Source organism: Eublepharis macularius, chromosome 4 (genome assembly GCF_028583425.1).
Source record: "Eublepharis macularius isolate TG4126 chromosome 4, MPM_Emac_v1.0, whole genome shotgun sequence".
Classification (NCBI taxonomy): Eukaryota; Metazoa; Chordata; class Lepidosauria; order Squamata; family Eublepharidae; genus Eublepharis; species Eublepharis macularius.
In genome coordinates, this window is record NC_072793.1 from 49,893,506 (window position 1) to 49,908,845 (window position 15,340).

The 15,340-nt window shown below is 38.5% G+C and overlaps 1 protein-coding gene across 2 annotated transcripts in view; it reads right to left on the reverse strand.

The window, feature by feature from the left end:
- Positions 1-403: 403 nt before the first annotated feature.
- The window catches only part of GABRB2 (gamma-aminobutyric acid type A receptor subunit beta2), a 161,811-nt gene continuing 146,874 nt past the window's right edge, over positions 404-15,340 (reverse strand). The window contains exons 9-10 of one of the 2 annotated variants that reach the window (XM_054977307.1): positions 13,676-13,786; positions 404-751 (exon numbers count right to left, since the gene is read on the reverse strand). In XM_054977307.1, coding sequence (XP_054833282.1) covers positions 404-751; positions 13,676-13,786 — 459 coding nt within the window. The remainder of the gene's footprint in view (positions 752-13,675; positions 13,787-15,340) is intronic. The other variant, XM_054977308.1, reaches the window with a different exon arrangement.

Here is a 15,340-nt window from a genome sequence, read left to right on the forward strand (position 1 = left end):
ACCCGTTCTCCAGTCAGGTAATGCAGTGCATGTTACAGAGGTGATGAGGCACGATACACTGCACTTAGAACTCAAAACTTACAGCTTTCTCTTTCTAAAGTCATCAGTGTTAAAATGAAGGCTAGGGGAAACAATGAAACGATTAAGTGCCAAATTCTACTTCCACACATGTAATGCAATTATATCTTTAAAGGTCATGTTGCATACATTTGTACTTTAACTAAACATGTTTCACAGTTTTGCAAAGGAAATCTCAATGTTACAGAGTGGGCCAGCAACTAAGGTGTTTTAAAATAACTTTTTGTCCTGAATAGGTTTTTTTTCCCTCCCCAAGTCCCACATTTGGCTGTACAACCGGTTTTGAAGTGAAATCGAGTTCTTGATATTTGTGTGGCTTTTTATTTTAGTTCACATAATAAAGCCAATAGACAATATTGAAGAAGGAAAAAACAACAGGGAAGAATATGCGAGACCATCGATCAATGGCATTTACATCAGTCAAGTCAGGGATGGTAATTTTCAACTGAGAGGCACGTCTCCGTAGCCGGCTTTTCTTTTGTGCCACATGCCGTTCCAGGGCGTTACGGCCAAAGCTGTGTCTTGGTAAGCCAGCCTTCCGATACTGAATACTTGAGGTATCATAGGCCAGCATAGTGCTTCTAGGGTCTCCAAGACCTATAACAGCTTCAGAGGCAGCCATCTCATTTTTAATTTCAAGTGTGCTCAACAGAATGTTTTCATGTGGATCCATCTGGAAAACATAAAGAAGTGTCTTAGTGTGTAATAAACCCTCAAACCAAACCAACTACCAAATAAAATCAGACCTAAGACATCCAGCTCTCAATGTCAATCTACAGAAGCCTATATTTCAATGGTGCATGTATACATTCATTTCTAGATCTTATATTTTGAAAGCACAGCCAAACACATTATATGGTAATATCTATGGCCACATGTTTGCTGCTAGAAGTCTTGGAAGTCTGTGGCACTGCTATACTGTACTGGGATGAAGCTATACTTCTCAGTCCAAAAATCTCTGTTCTGACAAGACTACTCAGCATTCACAATAAAAATGATTTCAATACGGTTGCAGAATGAGACAAAGTAGATAAGGTTTCTGTCTTTAACCAAAAGTTCTGCATTTAGAGTCCTGGTGTTTTGATCAGTCTTCCTTCTACTGAAAACAACATGGAAACTCTCAGTTCAGAATTCAGATTTTGATGTAAAGGATTTGATATTATCTGCTATTGGATCTCTTTCCATTTGCAATGATCAGGATAAATGTTCGCTCTTCATAAACAATTTATCTTGGAACAATTTGTCCTGTCAGAACACGGTAATGGCCATGGCACTAGGTTGTACCTCAGCAGCAAAAATAACCAGGCATTCATTTCAGAGTATGAGTGTCAACTACACGCGTTTTGGTGTATCATAGAACTTTTTTTTTTAAAAAAATCACATTTTATTTTTCTGGTATTAAATGTACAAAGGATGTGAGAGGAGCCACAGTGAGTTACTTTGGGAAGAAGTATGTCATTCACAATTTTTTCTTCAGGAAAGTATCTATTGCTTATTTAGGACAGATGTTTTGCTGAATAGAAAGGACCAGTCCTTAATTTCAATAGGTATTATAAGGAAACAATGATTTTTTTAAAACTAGGTGACTTTCACTCCAAGTTATCACATCAAAAAGTTTAAATTTAATGTTTAGACTGACAATAATTATTATGCTGTCACATTTTATTCCAACTTGGTAAATTCTTTATATATACATTTGAAAGTAACTTGAAATCTGGAAACTTTAACAGTTTAATCATTGTAAGTTTTGTTAGCAGACCTGAAAAGGCTAAGTGACATATTTTACTAGACCATATTCTAATGGTGTAAGATGTATTTTCTTTTTGATTTACATGCTTTTGTATAAACACAAATAAATTGTTTTTATGTACTGCCTGATTAATCAACCTGTATATTATCTATAAAGAATCCCCATTCCACTCCAGCAACTTCTTCCATGCTTGGGGAAAGAGTGATATACATAGAATTGAGAGCTGCTGTAGCATAGTGGTTAAGTGGTTGGGCTGTGAGTAAGCACTCTTGCTGGTTTGAATTCCTCTACTGCCATGAGCTCAGTAGGTGGCTTTGGGTAAGCCATTCTTCTCAGCCCCAGCTAAATTGTGGGTATAATAGTGACTTTATTCACGGCTCTGAGTAGGCACTAATGTGTCTAGAAGAGTGGTCCATAAACACACTATTATTAAGCACAGTGTTATTCATTCCCACGTTCTCACATATACTCCAGGCTTCTGTTTTCTCTTTCGTTTTGGGGACAGTCCTACTTCAATGTGTAAAGGCCTTCCTTTGGAGAATTTTAGTTCTAATGGGAATGCAAGTATGGAATCATTTTACTGAGTACCAGTGGAAAGGGGTTTCCTCAACAATTCTAGAGAGCGTTCCGTATCCAAGACAGACTTCTTTGCCTCTCTAATTGTAAACTAAGACAAAATGAACACAATCCTCTGGTGAAAGGGTTTCCATGAGTGTATCACTAGCCAGTAGGGTTGGCAATTTTGAGTTCAGAAATTCCTGGAGATTTGAAGGAAGAGCCTGTAGAGGGAAGATTTTGGGTAGGGAGCTCAGTAGAGATGTGTTCCATAGTTTCTAAAGTTGCCACTTTTCCAGAGGAACTGATCTCTGTTGTCTGGAGAACAACTGTAATTCCAGGAGGAGTCCACCCCCTTACACCTTAAAGTGAGCAACCCTACTTGCTTGATCAAGAACCATGGGAAGTGGGTGTAAATGGTGTCTATACATGGTGTAATTCTGCAAGTGGGTGTAAATGGTGTCTGTATTTTTAAAGTAACTTCTTATATATTTTTAATTTTTTCTAAAAACTGTTATGAATTTTAATATAAAATGGCTTACAAGTAAATAAATATCCTCTCTGTGTTGCTTTCAGTGGGATGGGACTTTTGAGCAAGCATCCTAGTAATACGTTCTCATGCAACTAGTCACAAATCATAACTGTTCAATGTGCAACAAGAGCATGTTTAGAGTGCGGATTTTGATGAGAGATAAGGATAGACATACATTTGTTTCCTAACAACTGGTATTCATATTTGGAAAACCATCAGCTTTGATTAACTATGGCATAGTCAGAACATATACAGTCCACAAACCTAGACATCATCAGACATGTTGGCCAGGAAGGAACATTTAGACATTAACAGTGAGTAACTAGAATGTTGTAACAAAAGTCTTACATATTTATTAGGTGTTTAAATTATTATTGCGTAGGAAAAATGTTCATTTAATTTTTTTTACTGCTGATATAACCCATTTAAGTACTCATAATATATCTTATTAAAGACCACAGAAATCTGTAAGTGATCACAGAATTTTTCAAGCAAGGTTTTTGAGATATTGTAGCTGAACAATTTGGGCTTGCAGATTGAACCTTAAGTTCATGTGGTATTGCATTCCTTTATTTCAGGGACTTTATCTCATCCTGGGAGCACAGCGTAACATATATGGTTCTTCCTGTGGTGAGGGAGAGTCGTTTATCAGACCCATCTCTGAGATTTGAAAGTGCAAAGCCACAGCAATAGGAGAGAATGTTAGAATGCTGAGTAGGAGAGGTGAAGCAGAGAGTGAACTCAAGACTTTAATAGTTTTTCTAGAAAGAAAAGGTCTGACTGCTGAGATCAGTGAACTAGAAGTCCGGCTCAGGTAGTATAGACTGGTTATTAAGGAAAAGTTATGTTAATCCAGAGTGAATCTATCTTCTCAGGGAAGGATATATCTAAATTGCTCTGACTGTGTGGTTTGGCTAGTTGGAAGAATTCCTAAAGTTGGAGATGTAATACATTAGTTGACTAATGTCAACTAATGTATTGTCAGTCAGACTTGAAAGTGCATTTAAGCTCTGAAAGGAGTTGCATTAGCTTTTATTTAAACTCTCCTGTAACAGTAATACTCTGGGGAAAAAACCCATTGTTGCCTGAGCAGAAAACTGTGAGGCTATATTGTTACTGTAACACTGAAACAGTAGATACTAGAAATGGGCATGAACTGAAATACAAACCAAAGTTCATGACAAACTGGGCCAGTTCGTGGTTTGCGAACCGGTGGTTCGTCAGAGCCCATTTCTGACGAACTGTCACGAACTTTAGGCTGATTCGTTTGTTTTGTTTTTTGGTTCATCACTGCAGACAGCCTGGCACCAATCAATCAGCGCCAGGCAACAGGGGATGGACTTCCTGCAGACCTTCTGCTGACTCAGAAGTGGCCTTCTGCAGGCCCGGAAGTGATGATTTGCTGACCTGGACGTGACGTTTTCATGAACCAAACGAACCAGTTTGCGAACCGGGGCAGGTTTGTGAAAGTTCGTGAAATGTGAAAAACCATGAATCACATGGTTTTTTTTCCAGTTCGTGCCCATCTCTAGTAGATACTCATGAGCGTTAAACCCTGTCTGTTGAACGAGTAAATAAAAGAATGGGTTTATTCTATTGTAATCCTGCCTCCTGCACCTTAGTAATGTTTACAAATAATTCACTATTCTTCTCATCAACCAACTCACATTACTATAGCCATTGAAATAAGGACTGGATCATATTAGTTTGAAATCCAGGGAATGAGATTTTTGTCACAAATAACAATGAAGATAAAGAGGTTGTTACACGCCTCTTGCATTTTATCTTCATAATATCTCAGTTAGATTGAGGTCCAATGAGATCCAGTCAGTTTCATGTTAGGTAAAGATTTGAATCTTCCCTATTTTGGTCCAGCACTCTAACCACCACACCAAACTACTTCTTTCAAATCAAAATCCCATGGATCTTCCAATTTAGGTATTGTGTGAAATTCACACACAGATATGATAGAATAAAATTGTCACTGACAATCAATTTGATGTTTACAACAATGCTTGCTAATAGGATATGTTTTAGATATTAGCCATTGAGTGTCTAGAGCCTATAACAGAATAACATAATTCTGATCAGAATGCCTGTTTTGTTTAAACTTCTAGTTTAAACAAAACAGATCAATACTCAAGCATACATCTTCTGCAGTCCACAACAAACACTTATGTACATATAACCACAGCAATATCTCAAAACAACACCCTTCCAACATGACTTCTGAAGTCCTAGGAAGAGATGAATTTTTTTTCATGGAAAACAACTGCTTATTATGACATGCACTTAATGGCACCAAGCATTAAAGATTTTACCATTTAGCAAACAGTAAACTCTTTAACGTCTAAATATAAAACTGTTTTAAAAGAAGGAAATTAGCTTTGAGACAAGTACATGATGACTGTGAAACAAATAAAGCATTTTTCTATCACATTAGGTTAAAAAAATCGGAGAACTGATAAATCAGAGCAGTCAGTGGGGAGGAAGTGGAGGCTGAATGGGAGTGAATCAAACAAGCAGGATAGCAAAGCTTTTTGAAAGTTTAATTCTCTATTTCCAATCAATGGTAGAACCATCTTCAGCCTCCTACACATTTGTTTTCAAAAGGAAAATGGGCAGCTTGGCCAGACAGAATTTTTTGGGGGGAATTTAAAAATAAAGTTTATATACTCACACATAATAATCATGAGAATATGGAGTGTGATTGAAACACAGGAAAAAGACTGTACTGAGATAATGAGACATATCAAGTTCCCAAATAGCCAGGAGTCTTGTATGAATGTTGCAAAGATACCATTACAGTAAATGCAATGTGACTAACTTCAGCAAGCTGCCACATCTTCAAGAAATTTTGTAAGGAGAAAAATATTTCTAGCACATATGGCATTTACCAGCACTCATGTTTTCTTATAAGAAGTTTTCTGCAGTTATCAGATGCTTGCCTAGTAACAACGCTGCTTGAGAAGGCTAGACGTCTCTTAATCTTTTTAAGAGACATGGATAATTACTTGATAACAGTAAGTTAGTAATGGATGAACCTCCAGTTGTCCTACATTGAGAGTAGATAGGTAAGAGAATGTATGCTTTGTCATAAAAAGCCAACTTTCCTTGGATGCCTCTTTTCAGTATTGCCTGTCTTTCACTTTCAAACCATGAAAGTACATAATCTTAGGATAAAGAAAAATGACAGAAAGAAAATTGACCTAATCTTTGTACCTGAAACCGAAGTTTGAGTTTTAGATTAGGAAGATATCTTCAAGCTTCTTTGTGACAGATAGGTTCACCCATCCCTAATGAAAATGTATGCTTGTAGCTAAAGAAAAGTTTACAATACAACAGTGAAACACACTAACTCTATAGGAAGCCTTTCATCCAGAAGGATCCCAAAGCAATTTACAGACTTTAGAAAGCAACATCACTTCACCAACAAATGCAGTCACCTCTCTGGCGAAATTGCCAAAAGACACACGATATTTTAGAACTGGAAATGAAAAATGTTGTCGCCAATTGAAACTATACAGTGGGTAGTGGTGAGTGGTGGAGATGGTTCAGAAAGTAGAAGACAATTCATAATACAACTGAAATCTGGATAGGATTCTGGTAATATGCCAGCTTTTGTAAAAAAAAAAAAAAAAAGTGCCATGGGATCTTTAATGACCACTAGTGGTCCAAGACCTCAGTTTTATGTCTCTAAGGATAAAATCATTAGAAAACAATAAAAGATACCTTTGTTGAATACATTTCTGGACAATGATATGTGCCAATTATTCTTCTGTCCTGTAAGTTAATAAAATCAAGACCAGTTTCCTTAGAGAAAAAGTAGCTGTTAGCTTTCATTTAAAATTAATGCATGATAGGCTATGATTATAAATTATGCAATTTAATTAAAAGCACAGGGCACTCTGAGCCAACAATCAGCAGAAGTGTATCCTCATTTTAGAATTGCTGTTGTTGTCTTGGCCCTGACATTGTAGACAACATAAATTCATGATGGAAATGTAGGGTTTTTTCCTCCCCCAACTGGTCACTTTTGACCTAGAAAGAAATGATGACATGGAATAAGGGAAAACACGAGTTTAGAACATGATGGAGGAAGGGGATAAAAAGAAGGCTTTGGGTGCTAAAGGAATACTTCAGCCACAGACCAAGTTTCCTGATGATGTAAAACAGATATTAGGTATACAATGGAGAAATTCCAAAAAGTAGGGAAAATAGGATGGATAAAGATGAGAAAGGGAAAAAATTAAGGAATCACACACAAGTAGAAAGTGAATGCTAAACTGTAAAATATTTACTTAAACTCAGTAATCATTGGTGTGGTACAATCACTCTAAATGATAACGTGATAAATGACAAACATGGATTTCACTGTTACTCCTGATCAACCTGTTGAATGTTGACCTCGGAGCATGAGACCCTGCTGATCGTGCCAGTTTAAACACCAGGTACACCTATAAGAAACCAATCCCAGCCAATGTCCAAAATGATGGCTATCTAAAGGAAGAGTGAGTAACATGTACAGAGAAACATTACATATAAGTCTACCTATATTACAAGGAAATTACTATTTTTATCAGAGAAATTACTATTTTTAACTAAAGCTTTATTCTTAATGTACTTCTGAAATGTCCGTTTATTCACATGATCAAACATGTTTCATGTTGATGCGGCAGAGAATTCCAGTTCTACAGTCATATTCCATTGCCTGCAAGCTGCCTGTTCTTAAAGCATAGTTTCAAAACAAAGCCGAAAATAGATTTAGCCTTAAAATGTTATCTGACTTTGAAGACAAATGGAGCAAAACAATTTCAGAGAGCTAGGTAACATTGACAGAAACCAAGGTATTATCCTCAGTCAACGAATGGGTCAAAGATAGAAGGCATGTCTTATGCATTCACCTTCACTCTTTTGAAAAGCCTTTTGTCAAATATTTATCACCTTTGTTGAAACAGATAGGTGAACCTCAGCTGCTTTTGCTACTGCAATTACTGGCCATTAACACTTTTCTTTAATTTTTATTTTATATTCCCCTATTTTCAAAAAGTCCCCTTGTTTCTATCCTCACAACCACCCTGTGCTCAGCAACAGTGATTAGGGTTGACTTTTATTAGGTGGAGGACCTCCCTTCGGCCTTTGAACACCCTTGCTCCAGTGAGGGGAAACACGAGGGCCAGAATGGCATCCTCCAGATGGTCCTGACATCATTCCCAGCAGTGAAACAGAAAGTGATGCCATTGTGTCATAGGACCCTCAAAGCTCAAAATGATATCTTGATGTCAGGGATCTCATTCTGGTCAGTCCCCACTCATAAAGTCTCCCTTGGCTGGCAACCCTAACAGTCTCTGGCCCAAGGTGAGATTCATGGGATTTGAACCCAGTTCTACCGGGCCATGACATATTTCACGACTCCTTTCCTGGTTGGATCCAACCATGTTTTCTACTAGTGAAAAAGGAAAACCAGACAGACAGACAGAGGGGGAGAGAGAGACAGAGAGAGAGAGTGACATGGGATTTGCATGGTCAAAAACCATATGGGATGAAGGAAAGGAAACTGGGAATGACAGAGTATAAAAGCTGGCTGGATCCAACCCTCTGTCTTCCTCTGGCTGTCTTCCAAGTTCCTTTGCTACAGTCCTATTCTACAGAAATTGCATTTTTTTTGCTTGTTTGATGCATATACTGAATTTATAACTGATACTGAATCATTCTTTCAGTCTTTAGTAAACAGGCATATTAAATATCACACAACACTCTAAGCAGCTGCACAGACTCATATATTTTCTTTCACTTTTAGTAAAAAGTGTTCAACAGTTTTTTGAAGCTCAGCACAACCTGGGTGCTGAGGCCCCCTTCATAAAACCTTAAACCAGCAGCATAGCATGCCTTAGTGCTGCCAGGGGCAGGAGGTGGTTCCTTTCCCCTGTGCTTGCACGTAAAGTGCACACATGCTCTGGGCCCTGCGTGATGACATCACTTCTGTGACATCATTGCACAAGGGTGCGCCCCCGCCCACCCAAGAGCGCTCCTCGGTTCAGGCGGCTTGCCTCATCGCCCCTTACCTCTTCACTGCAGCTGCGGGCGGCTGCAGCGAAGAGGCAAGGGGCAGGGAGGCAAGAATGACCCAAACCGCAGGAGTGCTCTGGGGGGGGGGGGGAGCTGGGAGGCGGACCACTGCTGCACCGCCTGCCACACCGCCAGGGTGCCTGGCTCACTGAGCGCTGAGCTGGCAGCAGCGGCACGGGCGTGCGCCCCCGCTAGCCGCAGAGCGCTCCCGCGGTTCAGGCTGCTCACCTCACTGCCCCTTACCTCTTTGCCGCAGCTGTCCACGCCACTGCTGGGCGCTGAGCTGATGGCAGTGGCACAGGTGGCTGCAATGAAAAGGGGACGGGGATGCGAATGGCCCAAACCGCGGGAGTGGGGTCAGGCCGCCTGCTGCGCCGCTGGGACACCTGGCTCGCTGGGCGCTGTGTTGGCGGCAGCAGCAAAGGGGCAGGGAGGGGAGCACTCCTGGGAGGACTGTGCACATGGCGCCCCCTCAAAATTTTGTGCTCGGGGTGGCCGCCCCCTGGCCCTCCCCACGCTATGCCTCTTCCTTAAACCATCTGAAATAATATTATTCTGTCCCAATCTGTCCCTAGCTTAGAGACTAATCTCTTGTGCTAACATCTCTTAAGACATACTACAATGATACCCTTCCCATGTTAGCATCTCCTGTCCTAGTAGAACTGCTCAGAGTATCATGGGATCGATACGATACAGAAGTGTCTTCTGTTCCACTTGGCTAACATGAATTGGCCTTTATTTATTCTTGTATTGGCTAAGGACTAAAAAAAGGAGCTCCTAAAAGGCTGGATCCTAAATATTATGAATAGAAATGCAAGTTGTTGGTTAGATCTTCCTACACTCACTTGCACCCTCTCCTGAGTCACACGGGGACCCTCGAGAACATCATGGAATAGAGAACAGAGAACTTCCACTAGGAAATCTGTAGAAATTGCAAATCTCCTACTTGCTTTAGCAGAAATACCTTTTACTTGTACCAAGGACACCATTTGATTCAACCTAAGTTGTCCTACAAGTAGAACTGTCAACTATTGGATGGCACAAATCCACAGCCAGGGCCAATGGACCCTAGATGTGATTCTCTGTGCTCAGGATCAAGCTGAGGGGTAAAATAGTGAAGTCAACAGAAAATACTCTGTTTATTTAAGGTGCACAGTTGTTCCATGTGATTATAAATGCCAACAAAGATGAGGACCACTGCCAGTCAAAGTGGGTTAGTTGAATCAATAGTCTGATTAGGCAGCTTCATAGCTTCCAGGCTTCAGTACCATGCACTTTCCTGGGAGTGAACTTCATTTATATCAAGTAGCTTGAGTCCCACAGAGGATTTCCATGGATCGAAGGCATTTCTGTCCATGACTCTGACTTTCTTGCTCCCTTCTGCTGCAGCCCAAAATGCCCTCCCCCCATGAAACGCTGCTCCTGGCAGATAGGAAATCCCCAAGAATAGTTTTAGGAGAATTGGAGGACTGAAGAGGGAGAGAGAATAATCAATAATCACCCTCCCTTTGCCTGTGGAAATTCTCCAAGGATTATCATCAGACTGAAAAAAGTCTCTGGTAACTAAGACTGAAAAACGTTTTAATAGAAGTTGATAGCAAATATAATTACAGGTGTTTTTTTAAAGAACAACTCTATGTTTTAATCTACAAATAAAGGGCAAAATGGAGTGCTTTCATAGCTGGTGCTGTGCTCTCTCTCTTTCTAGTGATCATACACTGGGAGAGAAAGGAAAGCAGAAATGGCTGTACACGTCAGCTGCAGTGGTTGAGAAGCTGCTTTTGATGCACAGAAAAGTCTTGGCCAAAAAACATGAAAGTAAAAATAAACTGCAAGCCATGTGAGTGTGTGTGTGTGTGTGTGAGTGTGTGTTTAAGAATAATGTAGCAAAATCATTTGCTTTACAAGGCACAAAATAAACAAGTTAAAAACTCTCATCTATTCCCCTCCACTCTATGAAAAAGAATCACATCTGGCAATTGGCCAGAGGGATGAAAAACTGTTGGAAAACTGGCCAGCTTGAAATCCTATCTATAAGGGAACTGTAATAGAGTTCAGTTGTTCTTGAGTGGTATACATGGATTGTGAAGAAAGCTCCAGCACAGAGACAGTCCTAGTGTCTTCATGTGGAATCATGTGGCTATGCAGAACGGCAGTTAAGGCAGAGGATGTTTTGGTTCCCCCATGTCACAATCTATGAGACTGCAAATACGTGATAGCTATGTGTAATAGGCGAGGGGAGGAATCAAACAGACATACTATTATAGATCAGCTCAGAACACAATATGGACTGGCTAATTTGGCTCCAACTATGACACAGAATACCTTACACATATGAACTCTTAAATGGTTGTCCTTTAGCTGCATTGTCTGGCCTGTTCTATTTTTTATGACTGTTGCATCTGAAGGAAGTCTCTGTTAAAAGACCTTTAATAAAAAATAGATTACTTTTAATGAAAGTTTATGTCAGTTAATTACCTGCCTAAAAGTACTTGAGTATAGATTCTTAAGATTGTGTGAGAGAGATGATACATCTGAAACAAGCAGATACACATCCTTCTTGTGCAAGCTAAAGATGTCATTATAAGAGCACTGCTAAGGACAGTAAGAACGGACTCGTATCTTTTTCTGATGTCAGCAGGACTAGCACTACAGAAAGTACAGATAAGTTACTTTATGACCTTTTCTGTAACAGGTGACAGGATAAGTCTCTGCCACCACCTCCTCATTACGTCCATCGCAAATGCTCACATAATGCTAATAATGAGATTGCACACCATGGCTTGTCACTGCTGTTCATGGCAAATCCTTAAACAACAGCAACACAACACTAAGAACAATAGCTTTCTTGTACTTTTAGAAACCTTTTAGTACCTCAAGAAATCAACTCCAATTGAAAAATATGGATGGAAGTGGTTACTGGTGATAGAGTACTTTTACTATTATTGTTTTTGACAGAGTTTTTACTTTCAAGGTCTAGAATATAACTTCTCTCAGGATTCTGATGCTATGGTTCAAATGTGCATGTTCCCATGATGGAATATCTGGTTTACTTAACTGTGTTAAACTTGTAGTAAGAATCTTAAATAATAAGAATTGTTCTGGATATTAAAAAAGAAGTTATACAGTCCTCAAGTATGGAATGCTGAGGGGGAGTCACCTCAAACATCTTTTCTTTATTTTACTTTCCCCCTTTCCTGCTTTAAGATTATACTTATCTTACCACTAATTCAACAGAAGCAGCTTCTTCAGAGATTACATCATATGAAGAGCAAATAAGAATTAATCTGACCCAGTGGCAATCATTAGTTAGTCTTTCAACATAACTTCTGTTTCTTCAGTCAAACTTCCTCAGTCAAACTGATTATTTTACAAATTTCCATTGCTGAGAGATCTACATGATACAGTCACCACCACTGGGATGCTGGTTAACAGCACCACTGCTGTTTTTCCCTGCATGGCATTGCGTGTGAATGCCTGAAACCATTCCATAATTTTATGACATTCACTGTAACAATGCTTAGCTACAGTAGTTCCAATATGCTGATAAATTACATCCCTGAGTAATTTTTGCAGAGAATGTAAAGGGGATGTGAGAAAGCAGCTGTAGATATCTTCAGCAGGATGTACCAAGTAGGTATTGAGAAAACTGACAATAGGCAGTCTCTGTGCAGCAGACCCATGTTACCGAAGTCCCATCCTCTGACTTTCTTTTCTGCTTTGAATCCCACTGATCTTGAGAAAAGTGGGATACACATGATTTAAACAAATATATAAATCAATTTTCCAGTTCTGTTCTTTCTTTGGTAATCAATGCAATTCTCTTCTTGTTTTTGTTGGCTATCTACCAAACAGGATTCAGCCCACTAAGGCTTCAGGCAAATGCAATATAGAAAGAGGGCTTGCAGCAAAGCTAAGAGGTTATTGATAGAAGCTTGCATGGAATAAGAAGAGAAAAAATTGTCCTCACTGAAGGAAACAATTGCACAAAATCAAGAGCAAAATAAATCCAAGATGGCATTGCAGCCAAGCAGTGTAAAAGTGACATGGAATAAGTTTTCAGGATGGCTGAAGGTATGGAAATGCTTTGACTTTTACAAATAACTACCAAGCTAGGAGTGGAAGAACAACACTTGACTGAAGTATATAAAACTATTCTAAATAAGTAATTGTTTTAATTGCACACACTCATCCCAACAGGCCTCCTACAAATCTGAAAACAGAAATGCACCCAAAAAGGAACTTTTCAGTCATTAAGCAGTCTTTATAAAGCTGTGAAAAATTTAACACTTGAAGTGTCTAGATGGAGCCATTTTTCTTGTAAAAGATATAAGCTGCTGTTGTGCTTTTTTAGAATCCTCAATAGTCAATGATTCCATAACAATTAAACAAAGGATGAGGTGTATTTTCAGAGAAAAAAGACTAAATGAGCATGGGTCCAAACTACTGGACCAATTAATGAATCTTGACATTGCAACACATGTAAATTACTTATCTATTAGTGTCTTTTCCACTAAAAGGATTCAAAGTGACTTACGATATAATGAACGATGAGAATGCAGTTGATAGTTTAGCTGGGATTTAGTAAAGCATTTCATACAGTACTATACAATATCTTATGGTTAGAAAGCCAACATAAGATGTTTTGGACAGTTAGTACAATCAAATGTATCAAAAACTGGCTATCTAACCGTATTAAGAGAGTAATCGTAAGTGGCAGTCCATCTAGTTGGGGAGAGATTTCCAGTGGGATCCAGGGATCGCAATTCGGTCCCATTTTGTTTTATATCTTTATAAAAGATCTGGAAGACAAAGTAGAGAATACGCTAAATAAGTCTTTTAGCTTCTACTAATTAGGGAATGGTGATCAGAGCTAGAACTAGCAATGTAACCCTATATGCCTCTTTGAAATTGGAATATTAGATTTTATAGACTATTATTTCTAAAAAAGCAGAGAGACAGAAGAGAACAACAGAATACAGGAAGTTCAGTGGGAAAAAAACCCTAGGAGAAGACTTTGCTGTGTCAAACATCTGAAATGTTTTGTGCATTTGGACATTCCTATATCATGCAAAAAAGCAATTATCACATGAAAAGACAGATGAGGAAATATCATTACACATGTGGGTATATGCTAAGAACTAAGCGCACAGAGAACTTGAGGCAAATAAAGTAATTAATGAACAATATGGCAATACACTAAAGTGGAGGTATGTGACATTAAAGAGAGAATTGGGAAAACTATGAGATTAAATAAATGACATTTTTAAACTTTTAAAAAAGTCAGACAAAATAATGCTAACAGCACTTGGAACTAACTTCCCAGGGCACATGAGCAATGTTTGTACTGTCTAGTTACCTTTCAAAACAAAAAAAAGCAGGAAATCGATGAACATTTCAGGATGGAGCAGTTTTTGCATATGAAGAAGTTTTCGATTAAAATATAACATGGAAAATATAATTTGATTTAAATATCTGACCGTCCTATTGTATTCTGGGGTATAGTTACCCCAGAATCAAATTGTATTGGAGGAAAAAAGTTCTCAGAAAAAGAAAAAATATTTGTGGTGGCACAAGCCATTCTGTTTGACAGTACCAAAACATCCAGAGCTTGAAAACACACTTGGTCAGGAGGCAAAATATTTCTTTTGTGTAGATTCACCCCTCCTATTTTGCATATTGAATAACTCACACAAGTACGGTTCTTTTACAAAACTATAATTAAAAAAAAATTGAAACAACTATATTTGGAACCTGAGGTATTACATAACTGAGATGAATTTTAAAGGAAAACATCTAAAAACATCTACAATTAATGGTGTTCTGATGTTTTTACATTGCAGTATTTTTATACCCTACAAATATATTTCTCTATGGTGTGGTATATATTCTCTAGATTATCAGGAAGGGTCCTCAAGTAATGAAGGCTGTTATCTTTCCAAAGCCCTTCAAATGATTCCACGGATCAGTGTTTTTAATAAACCCAGGAGTTCTTTGTTTACGAAAATATCAGAACAAGATTTACAACTAAATGCAAATTGAAATAAACAAATTTAAATCTCACATATATGTCATACAGACACCCCAAACCATGAGATATCTGGTAAGAGAACATTGCGACCAAAACATAGAATAAATGGATTTCACAGCATGCTTGAATCATGAACAATCTTTTGACACCTGTTTCATTTCCTGTTATTGACAACTATATTTCATATCCTATTAAGGAAAACAAACTCCGCTGTGAATTTCTTAGCAGGTGTCTATACACAGGGGAAACACTGAAGTCGTTAGGTTATGTATTTTTTACACTGCCTGTAGAGACCACATTGTTTACAAGTTTTCTGATTGTCCTA